This window comes from Protopterus annectens, chromosome 11.part0 (assembly GCF_019279795.1).
Source record: "Protopterus annectens isolate FY-2018-M chromosome 11.part0, PAN1.0, whole genome shotgun sequence".
Classification (NCBI taxonomy): domain Eukaryota; kingdom Metazoa; phylum Chordata; order Ceratodontiformes; family Protopteridae; genus Protopterus; species Protopterus annectens.
The window spans coordinates 1,201,667,961-1,201,690,734 of NC_056745.1; the positions used below are offsets into that span (position 1 = coordinate 1,201,667,961).

A 22,774-nucleotide genomic window follows, 5' to 3' on the forward strand; every position below is an offset into this window, starting at 1 on the left:
AGATTCAAGGCTGGCTTAATGCATTACCAATTCTCTGCACTGCCCTTTGGCTTATCTACTGTGCCCAGGGTCTTTACAAAGTGCCTGGCACCAGTGATTGCATTTTGCAGACAAAGAAGTATACAAATATATCCTTACTTGGACGACTGTCACATTCAAGGAGAGAACAAGGACACTCTTCTTCGACACCTGGCGTTTGTGAAAAGGCTTCTAACATGCCTAGGGTACACAATAAACAAAAAGAAATCACAACAGGTACAAACATTCCTGGGTGCAAGCTTGAATACAACTGCACAGATGGCTTACCTCACGCCAGACAAACAAAGGCAACTGACTACTTACTTCAAACTGATGGCAACAAAAACCCAGTCTTCCGCAAGACAAATTCTGCAGGCTCTAGGCTTCATGGCATCCTGCATCCTACTAATTCCATATGCAAGACCGCATATGAGGAAACTTCAATGGTACCTAAAAAGTTTATGGAGTCAACACTCACACAGTCTGGAAACAATGATTCCTCTCATTCTCTGCCTGCAACAGGTGTTTCTATGGTGGGCAAAGGCCTGTCACCAAAACATGGGACGGCTCTTCACTCTACCCCCTGCCAGCCAAACCTTAACAACAGACGCATCAAATTATGCCTGGGGGCCCACATGGCAGGAAGATGCAATCAGGGCATATAGGCACCAAATCAAACACATCTACATATCAACCAGAAAGAGATACTAGCTGTTCAAAATGCCCTAACAGCCTTCAAGGACTTACTTCATCCAGGGCAACTACTGATAAAGACAGACAACACCACAGTTATGTGATATATAAACAAGCAAGGGGGCACACACTCATACCCCCTTTGCAGATTAGCCATGGCACTGTGGAACACAGCTTTGACCTACCAAATACAGCTTCAAGCTCAATTCCTGCCAGGAAAACAGAACACTCTGGCAGACTATTTAAGCAGAATCCTTATGGATCCTTAGGAGTGGAAAATAAATCCACAAGTCTTCAGCATGATAACAGAGAAATGGGGGAGCCCAGACATGGATCTATTTGCCTCTTCTCAAAATTATCAATTGAAAAGATTCTGCACAAGGACTTATCACAGACAAGCATGGAAAGTGGACGCCCTATCCTTCAGTTGGAAAAATCAGTTTACACCTTTCCTCCTCTGCTTCTTCTACCCAAGGTCCTCCTAAAAGTCAGACATGAGAAGCCAAAGATGATATTAATTGCCCCGGACAGGCCCTGCCAATACTGGTACCAATCCTAAGGAACTTATCTCAATTCCCAGTGTGGACCTTGCCTCAAAAACTACAACTGCTGTCCCAGCAAAACAATCAGATCCTGCACAATCAACTACAGACGCTGAACTTGTCAGCATGGCTAATCCGGTGATCATACAAGCGACACCTCTCAGTAAAGCTGTGATGGGCGTAATTTTGGAAGCCAGAAGGCCTAGTACTAGAAAATATTATGCTGACAAATGGAAGAGATTCTGTGCTTGGAATCAAGCCCAAGGAACTGATACAGCAGAACCACATTATCCCTCAGATATTACAATACTTAACTGAGATGCTTGACAAAGGCCTATCTTTCTCATCAATCAAAATCCATGCCTCTGCTATTTCGGCTCTTTACAATACAGAGCCACCAATCTTTTCTCATCCTTTACTAAAGCAGTATCTTAGAGGTGCCAAAAATGTAATGCCTCCTAGAAGATCACCATTACCTGCATGGGACCTCAGTTATGTGTTGGAAAAGCTCACCCTGCCTCCATTTGAACCAGCTACTACTGCTGATATAAAGTTCTTATCATGGAAGACAGCTTTGCTACTAGCAATTACTTCAGCAAGAAGAGTTTCAGAGCTACAGGCCGTCATGGCTGTAGGGCCTTTTATCATATTTTACCCAGACAGGGTGTCTCTGAGGACAAGTCCTACCTTTATGCCTAAGGTCGTTTCTAGTGTGGCTCTTAACCAAACAATTCACCTGCCAACCTTTTATCCAAATCCGCAGAACAAAGGGGAGAGAATGTTGCATTCCCTGGACGTACACAGACAGCTAAGATTCTACTTGAGCAGGACTAAAGCTCTAAGAAAACTGAGCAATTACTAGTGTCATATGCTGCAGGATGAGAAGAAAAGACAATTTCAAAGCAGACCATTTCAAAGTGGATAAGCCATTGCATCCATTTCTGCTACTTACACCATGGCAAACCTGTGCCCAAGGGCATTAGGTCTCACTCCACCAAAGCTGCAGCTACTACAGCAGCCTTTCTCAGAGGAGTACCAACCAAGGACATTCTAGAGGCTGCTACTTGGAGTTCTGTTCACACCTTTACAAAGCATTACTATTTGCCTCTCTACTCTAAGTCCAGGGCAGGCTTTGCCACTGTAGTGCTTCAGGGCCTTATAGCTGAACCTAATGCTGTTTAGCTCCAGCCTCCCAACCATAGCTTTGGGAATCTACCCAAATGTAATGACTGCAACAGTGAAACACGAAGAACATAATACAGTTGTGTACACTTACCATAAATGTAGATGTTCGAGTGTATTCACTGTTGCAGTCCAGGTTACCCTCCCGCCATCCCCCTGTCATTCTGAAGTTTATCTTTCCTTCTCTATCTTCTACAACCTATGTGGTGTATTTGCTTGTAGATGAAGGTAAAGTTTATATTTATACATGTATATTTATATTTATATAATAATGCTACCTTTTTAGGGGAACCTGACATCGGGGGCAAGAAAAACTAAAGAAAATGGCGTCGGCTGCATGTTTTATACCCCTGATGACCTGACGTCATGGAGGAGAAGACAGCAACTGACACAGGACCCAAGACTTTGGAATTCAGGCCGACTGAGGGCAACCTGCCATCAGATTACCCAAATGTAATGACTGCAACAGTGAATACACTCAGACATCTACATTTATGGTAAGTGTACACAACTGTACTTTCTTAAGGTTGTCCTGTTCTTTAGAGCAAAGCGTTTGTTTCAGATTTTGCCCCAGTCGATATGCAAAAATGGGTTGCTCTGAAAGCAAATGAAGTGGTGGCTGTAGGACCTGCAGAATATGCCGGTGTTTGTATGTGATGCCCTTTATAAACTTTGTGTCTGTTTTGCGTTAATGTAAACCTTAGTTTTCTATCAGAATTATTTTTAGAAATTAATTTATTTGGACTACAGGTTAGAGATTGCCTTCCCTATCAAGGACTGATAGTATAGGCAAAGAGAAAGAAATAGGGGACCCCTAAATGAAAGACCAGCATTGGTAGAGTTTTTAAAAGAATCTATAACAGAAGCTGCCGTTAAAAAAGGAATAATTAGTAACGCATATAAAATATTGCATGATAATTATAAGAATCCATCAGAGGAGGTTAGAAAGGATTGGGAAGAGAGACTGGATAAGCAATTCACAAGGAGGATGTATGTATATCTCCCAAATATGCAACAAAGTCTGGAAGATTTAGAACCTTTGCCTGGAAGTGTTTACAGTTATTTTATGCCCCAAGCAGACTCCAAGGATTATTCTTCAGGTGGATAGCAAATGTTGGAGGTGTGACAGGCAAGAAAGAGGTAGCTGGGAACATTTTTTTTGGAAGTGTGATGAGCTGGCAGACTTTTTGGATTCCCTGCAGACCACTCTGTCAGAGATGCTGGGTGAGCAGATTGGACTGACGAGATGATTTTTTTGAGTTATGCTACAGAATCGGAATTGTCTAGACATAGTAAAGCCTTGCTAAGACTAATTATGGTGGCTGCCAAAAAAGCAATTACTAGAAAATGGAAATTAAAGTCTAGACCAACTTTACTAGAAGTAATGAATATAGTAACAGAGATAAAATGACTGGAATTGGGATCTGTAGAAAAGGGAAGGAGCAAACTACAGAGAAAAAAATGGGAATTGTGGGAACAGTATATGCAGAGCAGGAACAAGGTTTAAGAGGCAGGATTTGAATGAGCTATATAAGCTTAAGTGACAATGACTGGATGATATATAAGTGATGCATAATGTTTACAACTACAGTTGTTTCAATGATGTCTGTGATATAAACTGTTTGCAACTAAAGTGATATCATTTTCTATGTTTTTCAGTTAGAAAAATGTAAGATTGCCTTTGTCATATGTGTAAATTTAATAAAGAAGTGTGGAAAAAAAATTATTTTTAGAAACAATATTGGATCAAGTACTGAAAACAGGGCTAGCAGTGCTATTGCATCACATTTGCTAACTGGCATAGCCTTTTTTTTCCAAGTATTTGCTCATTGTAGCCCCAAGACATGAAATCAGTGATCAAGTTATTCACCTGATGTTCTAGAGTGTCATAATTTGTGTTTTGTCTAGCTAAATGCATCATTTGACCTCTAGCTATACTGGCAGATGTATGAGGTGGGTGCATACTTTTTTTATGAAGGTATTTATTTTTACTAACATCTTTGGTGTTTACCCCTTGTAGGCATTATCCCATCTGCTGTTTTATCAAGATAAATGTTTAAAACATCAATTTTGGAACTTGAAGTTCTTTTAAATTTCAAAAAGTTAGTTGTAGATGTTAAGTATTGCACCAAGTCTGAAATATCCACATTTGTGTTATTCCATATAATAACAGAATCATCCACAAATCTGTACAAAAGTAAATTAGGTAAAAATGCAATCTGAAGTAGTTAACTTCATTTTGTCTGCAATCTGTGGGCATTCGAATCTGTATCGGATCCGAGCCGGCAACTTTTCAAGCATCTGCTCCGAGCTCTTCCCCCTTACCCATAACCCATCACCATCTCCTACCTTCCCTCAGATCGAGTTTGCCACTACTCAACCAATTAGCAACTCAACTATATAACAAACCTGAGCAGGTTTGGGGGAAGGAGGGTGGGACGGCTGCAGAAAAATGAAGTGCAACTACTCAGATGAAACGGTATGGTGAGTACATAACTTCTTTATCTGAAGTAGTTACCTTCAATTTATCTGCAACCTGTGGGACAGAGTCCCCAGCTACTTAAACTCCTGGGAGGCCCTCATGGAAGGATATTCCTGAGCAGCGCAGAGCCGAAGGATGCTCTCCCTCTGGAGATCAAATCCAACTTATAATGGGAAATGAAGGTATGTGACCTTGCCCAGGTTGCTGCCACACAAATGTCATCCAGTGGAACCCTAGACCAAAATGCAGCAGAAGTCGTCATAGATATGGTAGAATGAGCTTTAGCAGGACCAAGCGGGGACAGACTTTTGTCTATAAATTTGCAAAATACATTGTGTAATCCATCTAGCTAAAGAAACCTTGGAAATGGCTTTGTCCAGAAAGGCTTTAGAAAAGGATACAAATAACTGGTCAGACTTTACGGAAAGGCTTTGCTCTGTGTAAATAAAAACAAAGCTGTCTATGAACATCTAGCAAATGCAGCTAATATTCACCCTTGTTCTGAAAATTTGGAAAGAAAACAGTTAGGTTAACTGCTTGATTAATGTTTGACTCAGAAGCTACTTTTGGTAAGAAGGAAGGGTTCGTGCGGAGAGAAACCCTGTCCTTATGGAAGATCAAGTAAGAGGGCAGCATGGCAGACAAAGCTTGAATTTCAGAAACCCTCCTAGTCGATGTAATGGCCACTAACAAGGCTGTCTTTGAGGATAAGAACTTCAAATCTACTGATGCTGCAGGTTCAAAGGGGGGAGCAACTAAAGTCTGCAGAACCAAGGTAAGGTTCTAAGGATGAACAGAGGCCTTAATTGGAGGACGCAAAAGAAAGGTGCCTTTAAGAAAAGCCTTACACAGTCTAGAAGAGGCCAGGGCATTTATGTTTTCGTCGACGTGGAAATTCGAGATAGCTGCCAGTTGCACTTTCACCATGGAGGAACTAGCCCCTTGTTGAAAAATATTGGCTAAGAAATCCAACACTGCAGGAACAGGGGTTGTGAAGGGTTCCAGGTTCCTCTGACAGGCCCAAATAGAGAATCATTTCCATTTACTGCGTTAAATCTTCCTAGTAGAGGCCTTACAGGACGCCACCAGAATAGTTTTTACTGAAGATGAAAGACCAGGAGTCCTGGCAATCAAGGGAACTGGAGCAACCAAGCCATCAGCTTGAGGCTGTCCAGGTTGGGCGGACAAATGCCCGAGAGATGAGAAATTAGATCCAGGCAGGGATCCAGAATCAAAGGAGGAGCTAGAACATGAGACCAGAGGAAGGGGAACCCCATCTGACGAGGCCAGAATGGGGCAATGAGGATCACTTTGCACCCCAATCGGCAAGCTTTCTGAAGAAACTTAGGAATAAGAGGTAACAGGGGGATAAGCATACAGTAACCCGGGAGGCCAAGCATGGACTAGAGCATCTCTGGGGGGATCTCCTGGTGAGGGGATCAGAGTGATTTTCAGAGACCACTCATATGGCATTAGAATAGCCCAACTCAATCTGTTTGCTAAAATGTTGGAAAATCCCGGGATGTGCACTGCAATCGGAAATCGACTGGTGGAGATCGCCCACTCCCACACTCTCATGGCCTCGCGACACAGAGGGTAAGATCTGGTTCCTCCCTGTTTGTTGATGTACCAGACAAACCGACATGTTGCCTGATTGAATTGCAATAGTCCCCAGAGGAAGGACAGTGTGAAAGGCTTGCAATGCTAAAAGCACTGCTCTCATCTCCAAAACACTGATATGCAATCTGGTCTCGATCTGGGACAAAGTGCCTTGGACCGTCCTCCCCAGACAATTGCCCTCCCACCCGAGCTGGGAGGTGTCCGTGGTCACAGTGGCCTGGGCTGTGGGTGACACAAATGGGCATCCCACTAAGATCTCCGGTGACTGGAACCACTGGATAAGTGACGCCCTGCAGATATTGCTGATTTGAATTTGATATTCCATAGGGAGAGCTAGCCAAGACCACTGTATGGCCAGAGTCCACTGAAGAACCTGCATGTGAAGACGCGCACAGGGGAGGATCGAGATTGCTGCAGCCATAGGACCTAGGGCTCGGAGAACGTTGCCCGCCTTTGGTAGCCTGGGGCCAAGAACCACTGAAATATGGGCCTGGGTTCTGGACCCTGTCTGGAATTAGGAATACTTTCAGTTGAAGGGTGTCCAGTCATGCCCCGATAAAGTCCAAGATCTGCACTGGGTCCAAGAGGGACTTGGACACATTGACAATGATCCCTAGCTGGTCTGCAAGATGAAGGAAGGAGTCTCCGGCTATGCAAAGAAGATGCTTGGTGGAAGCAGTGAGAAGCCAATCGTCTAGGTAAGAGAATACCTGAATTCCCAGAAGCCTCAGGTGAGCCGCTACGACTGCCATTACCTTGGTAAACACCCTGGGGGCTGTGGAGAGACAGAAAGGTAGGGCTCTGAACCAGGAATGATTGGCTCCCAACTGGAAGCAAAGGAATCTCCTGGAGCTTCTGCGAATCTTGATGTGGTAGTAAGCGTCCTGGAGGTCTATCGAGCACATCCAGTCACATTCTCGAAGATAAGGTAGAATGGAATGTAGGGTGACCATCTGGAATTTCTGCTTGGCTACAGCCAGGTTCAAGGTTGACAGGTCCAAGATGGGCCTGAGGTCCCCCATCTTTTTTGGCACTAAAAAGAACCTGGAGTAAACGCCTGATCTGGGGGGACCAGTTTGATGGCACGTTTACGAAACGCTGCCGCCTCTTTTCGAGCAGGTGGGACATCTGGCAAGTTCTTTGGCTGGACGGGAGGGGAAACAAACGGGATGGCATAGCCTCTGAATATTATATGAAGCACCCAACTATCTGCAGTTATGGACTCCCAAGCTGTTGGGTGCAATGATAATCTTCCCCCGACTGTATCCAGAGTAGGACAGTCGGGCAACCCCTCAGGGCTGCTGCGTGGACCCGTCCGAGAAGGTCTCCCTAGACCCAAATTCCTCGGCCCCCCTCTGCCTCTAGGGTGGTGTCTGTTCTGTCCCCCTCTGCCTCTAGGGGACAAGTTGTCCTGAGAGTCCCGGGCAAACTGTGATTTTCGGAACCACATCATATTTTGCCCTCTCTGATTCCTAGAAAAGGATCTTTGAGGGCTAGAGAAGCAGACTCCAATGGCAGACAAAGTTTTCCTGTCCTTTTCGCTCTGGACCAGTGTGTCACGTACTGTCTTCCCAAAAGAGAAGAACCATCGAAGGGAGCATTTGTGAAAGACGCCTTAAAGGGGTCCATGAATTGACGCAGTCTGAGCCAAGCGTGTAGCCTCATAGCCACGCTAGTCCCAGCCGCTCCTTCCGTAGCATGGGCAAGGAGATGCATAGACGTGTTCGATACTGATTTTAGAGTCAACATTTTTGAGGAGAACAGAAGCTTGTCCTCTGGCGACAAAGACTCTGAGGGCGGCTCAGCAAACTCAGTGACTAGGTCTCACTGCAGCCATGTAACGTGTGCCAAATAGTTCAGCGTTCGGATGGAAAACATCACTGAAGAAAACACTGGCTTCTCAAATTGATCCACCGCCCTGGACTCCTTATCCGGAGGGTGGACTGAGGAACTCTCCTGTGCCAGTTCCCTCTTAGTGGCTGCTGCAACCATCATAGCATCCACCGAGGATCCTTTGTACCAGGCCTGTCTGAGGGTGGAGAGAGAATCCTGTCTGGGCATTTTGGTATCGGCTCTATGGTGTCAGACTCCTTCCATGCCTGTGTGGTGATAAGATCCACTAAGGGATGTGCAGGAGAGGACACCCAGGACGTAGACAGGCCAGTGCCAAAAGCCTCCAGGAACAATGACTCATCCATAGAAGGTTTCAGGGCTGACCAACCTCCCCTCTGGCAGAGGATCTCCATGATATCTCCAAAGGAGACCTCCTCGGGAGGTGACCTGGGGGAACCTTCTCCTTCATCTAAATCAGTGTCTTCTGTCAAGGACTCGGGGGAGTCCAGGTGCCTCCTTTTACATGTGTGCTTACGGGGACCCTCTTCAGTGGGACTCTCTGAAGAGGGCTCGTGAGCCACGGGGGGTTCCTCCTCTAGCATGGGATGTCCCTGGGACAAGCTGAAGGGAATCAAAACCGAACCCAAGTGAGTCTAAGCGGAATCCAAGGAAATAGGCTGGGGTCTCGATCCTTGGAAGAGAACCCTCTCCACCACTTCGAACGCCGATGGAGAGCATACCTCCTTAGCACCCAACAAGAAGGAAGCTCTCCCTGGGTCCGCTGTGAGGATCGGGGCTAAGGCTGGAGTAGCTGGAGCTCCGAAGGAATGGCTCGGATATGACATAGTCGGAGCCAAAGACAATTCTATTCCTCGGATCCGACTCCCCATCCTTGGCCCCCAGAGTTGCTCGGATCTAAACTGGTCTGATCTGAGGAACTCAAGGTGATCGCCGGAGTTGAGGTTGGAGGAACCGTCGGTGCCGAACCCCCAGCTCCGAGGATCCGTGGATCCATAAACCCTGAAACTGCAGGTCGGATCGGGGAAGGAAAAATTGGATGAAAGAAGGGCATGGAGGTCCCCTCCTCCAGAGGGAGAGGGGCCTGGCAAGACTCCCATCTGGATTTGGGTCCGAAAATATCTCATCATCCTGTCCATATCCAATTCTGATAGTCAGAGTCAAGCACGAGGAGGCAATCTGCTTGGATCTGGCTGGTCATTGCGATGACCTAGATGAAGACCTCAGATCCAAGGGCTCTACCGGCTCCAGGAAAAACCTCGGGGAGTGGAGCCGAGGAGATGCAGGTCTAGACACTTTAGAAGGTGGGCTAGGGAAGGACTCCCACTCTGGAGATCGCTTACAGGGCCTATCCCCCCTCTTGTCTCTGTCCTTGGTTTTCCTGTCTTTTCCTTTGGCCTCCACTTCAACAGGTCTAGTGGGAGGGTGAGTCCCAGCCTAAGGGGGAGGTTGAGCAACTTCTGGAGGAGCCGAGGCAGAGGCCGATGAGTCCAGAGAGGAAACCGGTAGAAGACCTTTTGCAACCAGTTTGGCCTTCCTTTCCTTCAAGGCATTGGGGATAAACCCGGTGCACACACTGCACTGAACAGATAGATGAGGAACACCCAGGCAAACAACACACAGTGTGTGACCATTGGCCGGTGAAAGCTTATGGCCACACTCTGTGCATTTATTGAAGGTAGGTTTTGGCTGATCAGCCAAGTGATTGGGGGAGGAAAGGAAACTAAAAGACAACACACTCTCACTATCTCAAGAATAAAATGACCAAAAAGTCACTTACTAAATAACCCAACACCTGGAGCTACAAAGATCACAATGCTGATGCACGAAGCGGCAAATGAGTTCCTGTATCATTAGGTACAACTGTAAAAAGGAAATGTATGTCCAGCATAATAAGTGTATATGTATGACTGGTGTTGAATAAATACCATTGATATCATTGTGCAAGCAAGTAATTAACATCCTTAATTTAACTTTTTGATAAACTTAAATAGGGTTTCAAAGTGTCCTGTAAATATTCCATAAACCAGCCTCTTGAGAATACATTAGGTCTCATTGGGGGAGGTTCAGATAAATGTTGATGTATTTTAGGCAACCCATAATAAATTTGAATTGTTGGATTTGAAATTTAAAAATATTTCTTCAATTCTGATGTTAAAATACCATTAAATGCATCATATAAATATTCTTAACCACTATTTTCTGTATATGAACTATATTAATTTTCTTATGTATTTTCATTGTTTGGTAGTTCAGGTACTGCATTTAGACAAAAGTGTTTGTCCATTACAACACCTGTCCCATCCTTATTTGAATATTTGATAACTATATCTTGATTTTGTATCAAAAAATCTAAAGCCATTCTTTCATCAGTTGATAATTTGGAAAAGGCTGTATTACCTATTTCATCAAATAAAGCAAAAATATCTTTCTAACATACATTTTGAAAAGCTTGACTGATGTGGTTAATTAACAGGAACAATGATGCTAGATCTCTTGTGATGAATTTGATTTGGTTGTATTTCATTAGGAAAAATTAGTTTCTAGTTAAGTGGATTTGTAAGGAGTCTTAAGTCAGTCAAGATATCAAAAGGTTTTTTATTTTGGGCTGGATTAAAGGTCGGTCCCTAGAGAAAGTTCCATAGGTGTAAGAGGATAACACAAGATGTTATAAACTATCTAATTTCTTGCTGTGAGTGACTTCGCATCATAGGGCCATGGTAGCCTTTTCCTCATCCTCTTTTGTTTCTTCTCTCTCTCTGCTCTTGCTCCTGTGTAACCACCTTAGTAAGGGTGCATCCTGTAAAAAAGGAGGCATTTCGATAGAGTCTAAGATTGTAATTATGTTTGCAGTGACACACTCTTTCAGATTAGCTGTTTTATCAATTACTATGTCATCCTTTCCAGATTTTTGTTGTTTTCCTCCTTCTGAGGTTTCCCTGTAGTAGCAATTTTATCATGAGTAGGTTTAGGCCAAGAGAGAATATGGCCATTCTTAGTCACATACAGCCCATTTAAGTTTTTGTTTAGGTACAATTAAGAGTTCGTTACTGGATAAGTGTTCTATAGCAGCGTCATATTCTAATTCATAGATATTAAAATATCTCTGTATGGTAATGGTAGTCTTACATACCATGTATTTCTGTCTTTCTTTAGACCGTTTTCTATAGGATCAAAATATTCATTCCTCAAACATATATATTTCTTACTCATCTTAAGGTTAAGAAGCTGCCCACTGTGTAATATCTTAGGATATAAAATTCTCTAAGTGTGTCTTTTTAACACTTGTAACCCCAGCTGTGAACTACATTAAATTTTATGTAAGCTTTGAAGCTTAGTCTTTGCCATTGTAAACATTTTAAAACTATTTGAAAATAAGTATTTAATTGTCCATAAATCCATCATCACTAACTTGTTCAGGTTTATCAATATAAGAGAGCAGCGGATTGTCTTTTGTCAGCAGTAAATGTTGAAAGATTTGTTCTCTTGTGCTTTTAGATGTAATGGGTTGTAAGAATAAGGAAGGAGATGAGATGTTAATTGTGTTATCCTACATGTCTCACAAGCTCCTTCAAGCATATGAAACAGTCCAAACACAAGAACATCTCAGCAACTGAAGACAAGTGTGACAGAACAAAGTAAAACAATCCAGAAAATGCCAGCTTCAATCACCATGCAAGATAAAATGTTCTTTAATGTCAGTAAATATTAAAAGAAAGGCACAATAAAAAATACAAGCTTATATAAACTTTTACAGAAGCTACAACAGGTATTACTCAATAAGAATAATTCTCTGTTATTTATAAACTGTATTGAAGTCACATGATATTGATTCATTCCTACATTGAAATTTCTCTCTGCAGCATTACAGTGTTAAATATAAATCATTGAGTACTATTAAAATAAATTTAAACATAGATGAAATATTAAAAGCTTAGGAATACATACTCTTTAACTTCAAAACTGGTTTTAATGTAATTTTTATCTTCAATCCCAGGTATAAATCGGTCCTCAGAATGTGTTTATCCAGCAATATTCTGTATAATTATATTGATGTCACTGCCCTGTTATTTTTCAAAATAACTTGTAGTGCCATAAGGTTAAAGATGTTTTATCTTTGTCAGTAACATGTTTAGATAAAGCATTAGTTGTGATACTCCATCTCATATCAGACAAATGACTGGAAATGTGCTCTTTTAATTTGCAATTTGTCTTTCCTACATAGAAATCAGGGTAGGATACACAACTTGCCAAGTAGGTAATATTCTTCATATTGCAATCTGCATAGGATTTACTGAAATATCACTTATTCATAAGTGGATGCATGAAATTATTATTCTTCAAAAGATGTTTACAAAAAAGCATTTATTGCAAGGAAAAGTGTCTATCCCCTGACTGTTTCTGATGCTCTTAAGGTGGTCCTGTTTTTAATAGCAGATTTTGCCCCAGTCTGTATCCAAAAACAGGTTAATCTGAATGCAGACTTAAGTGGTGGTTGTAGAACCTACAGAATATGCCAGTGTTTATGTATGATTTTTTTAAACTTTGTCTATTGTGCATGAGTATAAAGCTTAGTTTTCAAGCCCAGTTACAGAGAATGCAGAATATTGCTTGATAAACATCATGTGGGCCGATTTAAGCCCAGGATTGAATGTCAAAAATGTATTAAAACTAGTTTTGTAGTTAAAAGTATGTACTCTTAACTTTTAATATTTTATCAGTTTAAATTTATTTTAAGCGTGCTTAATGAGTTATATATTTTAATAGTGCTTAATGTTTTATATTTAGTGATGTAATTTTGCTGAGGTGAATTATCCAGTGTATGAATGGATTAATATCATGTGATCTCAGTACAGTTTGTAAATAACAATGATTTGTTCTTATTGAGTTATACCCGATGAAGCTTCAGTGAAAGCTTAGATAAGCTTATATTTTTTCATAATGCCTTTCTTTGAATATTCACTGACGTTAAAGTTTGTATTTTTACATGGTTATCAGAGGTGACACGTTGTGGATTGTTTCACTTTGCTCTCCTACACTCACCTTTACTTGCTGAGCTCCTGTGTTTTGACTAACTCCTGTTTATCTGTGTTCCGGCTGTGATTGTTCTTTCACTTAATGTAGTTTTATAGTATAAGTTAAGGGCAATCATCCCACTTCCACTAGTAATGTAACTCCTTAAAAGTTTTTGCCCTCCTGCTCCCTCCTCCTACAAGCAACCACTTGTGTGATCTTGTCTCCTTTGTGGATTTTGACATTGACTATGAACAGCTTTGCTTGCCGCATCCTCTCCCCTTAGAGAGACAAGCAGTACTAGCCTATACATTTCTCTTTCTCCCTTCACTAGACACTCTGGTGCCCAGGCCGCTAATTTAACCTGGGACATCTGATTCATAGTCAGGGCTTTATTCCTATACACCACAGACATGGCTTTTTGTTTATTTTTTCTTGCTTATGCAGAAGTAAGGTTGCCATTGTTTGTGCTGTCATTAGGTCTGTTTGCCAGGGTGGAGATATCTATCAAATGTCATTTCTTGCTCTTTAGCTCATGATTGTTTAGCATTTAAATTTCTATTAAGTACAGTTTTTTATCATTCTAATAGACTTGTATGCTTAATATTTATTACAGAGCAAGGGAATATTAACAGTATATATGCTGTTTTTGTTTCATCATCAGGCTTTAAAGTACACATATTTTTATTAGGAGATAGTTAATGTGAGGTACAGTGGTGCATCAACTTAATAAACACTTCTTTTTTTTTTTGTTTGTTTTTTTTTTTTTTTATAATACCCACAGTGCAGGATGTGGGAGAACTGGAGTCATTTGTGCCATCGATTATACTTGGAATTTACTAAAAGCAAAGGTAAGAGTTACGCTGAAAGAGAAACTAGAAAATGCTAAATTCATCATGATTTGGGTTTGGGTACATCTGTATTTTTTTCAGTGTTTGTCTTACTAAAATGTGTAGCACTTTTAAAATGTTAAGTATGTAATCTTGGTACCCAATACTAGTAAGACAAAAAAGGGTGGGAATATTGGTGATTGAGAGTAGTTGCACTGGGACCAGAGATTTAGAGTGGTGGAAGAGTGGGGAAACAAATGAGAGCTAGATATTCTGTAGGGACTGCCTACAATGTTAGTAATAATAGGAAATGGGTGTAAAACACAAGATTGAAGTTAGTCAAAACTTGACTTTCCATTAATGTTGAGGGAGAGAGTCAGTCTTAGGGTGAGAAGAAAAGTAAAGGGAAGGTGAGATGGAGGCATGACGTGAGAAAGAGGTGGGTTTCATGAGGGGCTCTCAGGCTGCGCAGTGCAGGAAGGCTGAGGAATAAAGGCAATGGTTACAGGCAATACTGTTGGAATGGGCTGTTGACATTGCAAGCCCAGAGGAACTATTTGCTATGGACTGGAATATGATACTTTCAGACTGTAAGCTGCATATGAAGAGAGGGAGAGAAAGGTGTTCGCTTCTTATCTGAACATAGGATGAAATGCATTTATGGGTGTGAGAGAGAGAGAGAGAAAGGAAGGGCTATAGAAGTGTTGCCCTGAAAAATGGAAGAAACAGTAGGGAACTGTTATAGATAGCCACATTACCCAAGCCACTGGATTGGGAAGGGGTGAATGACAGAGTTTACTGCAGGAATTAGGAATAGGGAAGATAAAAAGGCAAGGTACAAAAATGGTGAAATTTCACCCTTCTAGTAAAAAATTGAGAAGTACTGACTTCTGGGACTCAGAAGTAGAGGGCTTTCAGTGAGTTACTGTTGAAAGTAGGACTTTTGTGGCAGGTTTTAACTTGCTGGACTAAATCCCTTCTGTTAAGGAAGAAATTATTTTATTACTTTAGTATTAGTTAACAAAGTGCACTGATCCAAGGACCATGACCGGAGCCAAAATGACAAAAATAAAGTACAGATAGCACAAATAGATTACGGTCAACTAGCACCTGCATAGAAAAGACAGAAGACATAAGATAAGGCAAGCAAATGACATACATTAAGTAGAATAAAACAGCGCAAATATGTCATATGCTACGCTTAGTACAAAGTAAAATAATTCTTATTTTACACAGGTGTATATTAAGTGCAAAACGAGCATTGTTCAAAATATGGTACATGAAGCAATAAATAAGCTTTAGTTTCCATTCCTTCTACAAAGCATTCATCCGCCTCTTCACCATGTAAACTAAATTGTAAGGGTTCATTCTCGAAGACGCACTTATCCAAATACATAAATGCCAACATGTCTTCATCGAACCAGGTAAACATCAATCGTCCAGAAGCGCAAAATCCAAAACATCATGGTCGGCCCTTCCGTGGTATAGCTTCGTAAGGTAAGTGTACGATAGTTACGGACCTTAGGGTTAGGGTGTGGGTTAAGGTTAGTGCGTAGATGGTAGTGTATGTGAGACTTTAGTGTAGGGTTAGATGTAGGGTTTTGTTACGTGTATGTGTGTGGATTATTTAGTTTGGGTATAGCTTGTTAAGGTAATTGTGTGATAGTTACAGACCTTAGGGTTAGGGTGCGGGTTAAGGTAAGTGCATAGATGGTGGTATATGCAAGATGTAGTGTAGGGTTAGAAGTAGGGTTTAGTTTAGGGTTAGAAGTAGGGTTTTGGTTAGTGTATGTATGTGTTTATTTAGTTTGTTTGGATAGGTAGTATGTAGCGGGCGGTGGGGTGGGGCAACTTTGACGGTTCAAGCTTTTGAATTTCGCAGTTTAGGGCGTTTGGTCTATTCGTGGTTCACGAAATATGTGTCGGCGTTTATGTATTCTGTTAATAGGGCATTCGAGCTTTCATTATAGACCCAATTGTAAGTGTAGTGATAGGTTGAGATGATTCTCTGGTCAATTGTTAAGGAAAGGGAGATGCATAGATGAGAAATAAGTGGGGGTAGAGAGGTATATTTAGCAAGCAATGTTTTTTACAGATAGCAGAGGCCATAACGTTTATTAGCCAGAGTCTTTGAAGCAACTACATTTGTTAACTTCAAGCAAATGAGAATGGGAGGAACTTCTTAAGCGAGGTTGTTAGCTTTCTTGATGTACTCGGGTAGAGAATTTAGCAGGCAGGAGCAAGTTTAGAGAAGGAGCGGTCACAGGTAGCTATAGTGAAGGAAGGTTTCTGAAGAGGTAGGGAATTAGAATTTCTAAAGGAGAGGATAATAGATACAAATTGAGTAGTGGAGGACAGTATTTTACTTTAAGAAGTTTATAGTGAGAGTGTTAAGGAGAAGTGTAGCCCTGTCGATAACTGAGCTCTTCCTTAAGAGCAAAGCAATGATGGTCAAATTTGCTGGTGATGTGAATAAAACTGAGAATTTGATTTTCAGCTCTTTGTAGCTGAGTGGTGTTGTGTGATGAGCCCATGGCAATTGTGTGCAACCTTTCAAGACTAGGCAGCAGAACATTTATGGCTGTATTTAGCCTTCTAAAATGAAAAGATGAGAAATCCTGTATGAAAGCCTTACTGGAGCTAGCACTTTGAGTTCCTTCATGTTTGTGAAAGGAAAGATACTGATGGAGTAGGAGTCTATGTATCTTTGTTTGGTGACATGGGGAAGAGGGGAACCTGCTGGGTCAGTAATGGACAGATTGTGATTCTGGTTCAGTTTTGGGGGTCTGCCAAAAAGCATTAAGGAACTTTTTTGTGTATTGATTGTCAAGCTGCTGTTGTGGAGCCAGTTCCAAATAGCAATAAAATCAAATTGAAGTTCATTCTGTAGGCAAGAAGCAGTCTTGTTGTCTTTAAGGGCAAACAATATCATTAGCATGGAAGAGGCAGTTGGTATGAGGTAGATTTCTTTGAAGATCATTTAGGAAGATGTAATGGCTACAGGCAATACTGTTGGAATGAGCTGTTAACATTATAGGCCCAGAAGAACCATTTGCTCTGGACTAGAATATGATATGTTTGGAATGTAAGCTGCATAGGAAGAGAGAGAGAGAGACATGAAAACAGAACTGGACCCAGAACAGAACTTTGACAAATAAGTTTGTGAGAGGTACCTGAGATATGGGCATTATTAGGTCCAGTAAGGGTGAAGGTATGAGTGGAGAGAGAGAATTGTTGAACCATAGTTGGACCCCATTAGAACAAAAAAAAAATTTCACTAAGTTAATGTAGTAGAAGTGAATGATCAGCTGTTTCAAAGGATTTATTGAGGTTAAGATTGAAAGCACCATTTTGCCAGTAGCGATGACTGCATGTAAGGGGCAGAAAATAGACAAGGGGGGGCTGGAATTTACTGGAGAAAAGAAGCAAAGGGAACCATGGTGTTGGGAGAAATAGAGAGGTAAAGGTAATAGTGTGTGATGAGACCAAGAAGTTTGGACAGCAGGTTAGAGACGGTCTTCCCTACCAGGGACTGAAATTGGAATATAGGCAAAGAGAAAAGGATAGGGAAGTCCTAAGTGAAGTACTTCCTCTGGCAGAGTTTCTGGTCATATCTGAAACAGAAGCCAGTTAGTAGGGCATGTAAAATATTATGTGATAAAAATAAAAATCCATCAGAAAAGATTAGAAAAGACCGGGAAGAGAGATTGGAAAAGCAATTTAGCAGAGAACAATGGGAGGAAATGTGTATGGTTCCCAAATATTCAAAGTCCAGAAGGTTTAAGATTTTTTTAACACCTTTATTAATTTATGACTTAAGACGTAGGCAAATATACATTAATAGAAAAGAAACCAAGTAATATTAACATGTTTCCAGTTGCTTACATTATATATCACATATATTATTTCTTATTACTGTCATCAGTCCATTATATAAATTGCTTAGTTTCTGCCTTCCCTTAACCCCCCTCCTTCTGAAATTTTTTCTGCATGTATTGTTTCCATAGTTTCCATTTATTTCTATGTAATTTGCTCCTTCTGTTTTGAAAAGATCCTGCTTCCAGTTATTTTGCCTCTATTACAATATTCAGTACTCCAAATACAGTTGTTTTAGACTTTGATATCAGTTTTCTTTTAATTGCATTTTTGGCAGTCACCAGAATTAAACTTAATGCGTTACTATGTGTAGGTAATTCAGATCCTGTGTCCCAGCTCAAAAGAATTATTTCCTTAGTTACACCCATTTGCTCAACCAATATTTCTGACAGAGTACTCTGTAAGGAATTTTTAAAGTCTGCCAACTCATTACACTCCCAAAACATATGTTCCCAGTTACCTCTTGCTTCCTCATCATGCCTCCAACATTTGCCATCTACCTGTGAAAAAACTCTTTGGAGTCTGCTTGAGGTATAAAAATACCTATGCAAATACTTCCAAACAAAAATCCTAAACCACTTAGATTTTGTTGCATACTTGGGAGCCATACATATTCCATGCAGTTGTTTCCTTGTAAATTGTTTATCCAATATCTCCTCCCAATCTTTTCTAACCTCCTCTAGCTGATTCTTATAGTTATCATATACTATTTTATATGAACCAAAAACAAGAGATGATGAACCAAATTACAGCAGGCAGCAGATAAAAAAGAATTCCGTCTCCTACAATAAAATTGCCAAGTGCACTAATAACTGCACCGTCATAACCCATCACTGTCGGGCTCTAAAGGAACTACAATGGCTAGTATTCCCAACTACTCAATTACCATCAGCTAATCATTGCCTACAATATTGTGAGAAATCCTGATAGAACCCCAGCACTAAGTCACCTACACACCCCTACAAATCAAATCTGTCCCCTTCTCTCCATTCACAGATCTCTCCTTTGTATCTCTAAGGCTAACAACACTGCAGGTAAAGTACTATTCTCCCATAAGGTAGCTAAATCCTGGAATAACCTTCCCCCTGCTTTATTTTCTGCCTCCATGATTATGCTGTTCAAAACCTCACTTAAATTACACTTAATGAATTCCTGGCTATGCCCATGCATTATTTAACCTTCACTGTTTCTACCACCTCAGATAGCTTCATATCCAATTATACCTACTGTCATTTTTCTACGGTATCAGGTATTGTATTTTCTGCTCTAGTTTCTAATATTTATACTAGCTCATGCTAAACTTACACTAATTAGTTTCTATCAGTAGTCTCTGTCTGTCTCTATAGTTGGTTATAATGCTTATCTACTGTCAATTTCTGTTTCAAAAGTTGTATTTTTTATCTAGTGTTAAATTTTGTTTTTGTATCGAAAGTTGTATTTTTTTACTGCGGTGATGGTGCTGCGGTAGCATTGTCGCCTCACAGTAAGACATTGTCCTGTTCGATTCTCAGCTAGAGCGTCTTCTGTGTGGAGACATGCGTGAATGGACGTACCTTTGTTGAAGGTTGTTCGTCAGGGCCGGCAACTCGGCACATAAAAATCTACTGCCAGTCATTAGTGGACTGGAGTTCCGCTGTGGCGACCCCTAACCGGGAAAAGCCGATAGACACAAAAAATTGAAAGCTGTATTTTTATCTATTGTCAATTTTTTGCTTCTGTATAGATGATCATATTGTCATATTGTTCAACTATTTGTTTTCCTGTACTGAATGTGGAGCTTTTCTCCCCGGGCCTCCGCTGTAAATGGACATATGTCCAGTTGGACTATCCTGGTAAACAAATGTAAAATAAAATAAATAAAAATAAATAAGTTAGTACCTCAGAGGCTAGGCTTAGTGCTACACTAGTCAGTAGAGCAGGGCCTGAGAAAAACTCTTCAGGCTGTTATCACAGTGGGTGATTACGAAGCTTCACTAGTAATGCCTCTTTGCCTGAAAATGTGCTAAAGATGAGAGTAATGGGATAGAGCTGTATCTAAAGGAAAAATTGTTGAAATTATCTGTCTGGCTATGGCACACAATTGTGCGGCAGTGCGAGGTGCTGAGCGATATACAGACAAGCAAAAACCCACTCAGAGGTGGGGCTTAAATGCCAGAATGTTAAAAATCTAAAAACACTTTATAAAAAGCTCAAAAGAACCAATGATGTGTTTACTCCAAGCCATAGACCAGCCAGCCTTTACCAGCCAGGTACCAGTCAGTACAATCCTTTCAGAGAAGGGCCTTTCCAATCCAAGATGGCCTGGAAAATATGCTCAGAACAAACAGCCACTACAAACCAACAGGCCCAAGTGCAGCAAACCTCTATCTGGGCTATGCTAAAGCTACTGGCTACACTATTTTAGGGTGAAAACACTAAATAAATGTTTACCACAGCAGAAAAACAGCAGTGCGATACTAAAATGTTTTAAACAGCAAAAAAAGAGCAATGAGACTCTAAAGAATGCCTGCTTTTAACTGCAAACAATTTAGTTATATAACACACTCCTTGGGAGAAAATCAGAACGAGCAAACGTATGCTTTACAAACAAAGAAAATTTGCAGTAAATACTTTACAAACAGTGAAAATAGCAAAAAGCTTTGCAAACAGTGAAAACAGTAACAAAAAAGCAATTTAACAGGTCTAGTAAGGCAGACAATTGCAGTGCAACAGTGCAGAATTGTTTATAGTAATAAAATACAGTAAAAATGTAGGCAGCAGACAAAAAGTGCAATAAATAGTAAGAGTAAGCAACAAATAGTAAAAATAATCAAGAAAACAGGCAACTTATGTTTTTAGGAAGCTCAGAGGCCTCTAGTCATCTGGTATCTCAGCACAGAATTGTGGCTGGTAGCCCTCCTGAGTTCAGTTCGTTATGAACAAGCAGAAACCCACTCAAGGGTGGGGCTTAAATACCAGAAGGTTAAAACCTAAAAAAATTAAAAAAGAAAAGTTCAAGAGAAACAGTGAGGTACTTACTGCAAGCCCTAGACCACCCAACCTTTACCAGTCCGGTAACAATCAGCACAATTTCTTTCTTGGTGTTAAGTTTCAATTTCTTGGCATTTAGTTTTAGTCCATGGCTCTGACACCAGTTATCTGTGTCAGCCCTTCCTGGAGAACATTTCTTTCTGTGGAGGATTCTATAACTGCTACTAACTTGCAGTCCTCTACAAAATTAGTCAGACAGAGGACATTGACATTGGCCTTGATTTCAGAAAAGTAAATGCCAAAAAGGAGTGGTCCCAAGACTGATCCCTGATAGACACCACTTGTGACTGGCCTGTTTGTAGAAGTGGACTCCCCAGTTCTAACTTCCCGGGTCATGCTTGAGAGCCAAATGGCTGTCCACTGAGTGAAATAAGGGTTTATACCTATCCTCTTGAGTTTAACAATGTCCAGGTAGGATATTGTGTCAAATGCCGTGGCCAGGTCAAGGTAGGAAGTGTGAACTGTTTTTCCCTCATTCATTGCTTTGGCGACCACCTCAAAGAAGTCGATTAGAGGTTTCCTATGTCATTATTGATCATTTCCATGATAATTTTTTCCATGGCTTTGCATATGAGACTAATGAGACTTATGGACTTGTAGTTTTCAGGGTCTGTAGATGGCCCACCTTTGTGCAGAAGAGTTACTGTTGCTTTTCTCCATTCACGAGGAACAAAGCCTGTTTAGAGGCTTCAGTTAAATAGCAATTCCAGAGGGACTGATAAGTCTTGGAACAGCACCAGAAACTGAGCCAATTATTAAAGTTGGCCATCTTTTCATCATAGTGTGGCATCATCCTAGGGGAAGATAAAATGCTGCTCAGTGCTAGGCTTATACTAGCCTGGGACATGTGTTTTGAGAGCTCTATAATGTCTCTCTTCATATAGTCTAGGGAGGTACTTCTCAGGTAATTTGCACCCACGTGGACTATGACTGAGTCATACTGGTACTTTTGGACCAATTACCTATGTGCATGCATAATGGCCCCCGATAAACAACTGACTGTGACTTTTCCTTACTCATCCTGGTGAGGGGGACATCAGTGCATATCACAATAGAGTTTCCAATGACCAGAATGTTGGATTGTGTGGTGGCTTGCCTTATGGTCTTAGAAGTAGAGGCTCCATGAGATGTGGATGTATGTGTTAATGTGGGTGCTCTTTTGAAAGAGTACATTCACAGCTGCTGAAGTCTTATGTGCATTTCATCTAGCAGGTCTTTGGGGTTTAGGAAAGTTACATTTAAGTGCCTCAGCATATGTGGATCTATGTGTCTGCTTTGAACTGTGGGATGGATGCAGTGCACGAGTTACTGCCAACCTCATTGATATTAGGAATGCTTTTATGTGAGAGCTTTTCTTCCAGTGATGTTGTGTAACTACGTCTGTCATGTACCATATCAGTTTGTATGAGAATTAACTGGTCTTCGGTAAACGTGAGGCAATTTCATCATTGCCTCAGGGTGCCTGTATCCATATCCACAAAGCTGGTAATAGAGATGGTCAGAAAGTTCATATCCATGGCAACATGCCCTTTTTTATTGATTAGACGGTAGGTGTGAAAATATAAGGTAATGTCAGGAATGTCTGGTTTGCATCTCTGGGGGCAGTGCTTGTGCCCTCTGTGCAACTAGGTTTTGGT

At 41.1% G+C, this 22,774-nt stretch overlaps 1 protein-coding gene across 1 annotated transcript in view; it reads left to right on the top strand.

Moving 5' to 3' along the window:
- The window catches only part of PTPN12 (protein tyrosine phosphatase non-receptor type 12), a 3,019,581-nt gene that overhangs the window by 1,049,652 nt on the left and 1,947,155 nt on the right, over positions 1-22,774 (top strand). The window contains exon 9 of the mRNA XM_044088562.1: positions 14,186-14,252. Within this exon, the coding sequence (XP_043944497.1) occupies positions 14,186-14,252 (67 nt within the window). The remainder of the gene's footprint in view (positions 1-14,185; positions 14,253-22,774) is intronic.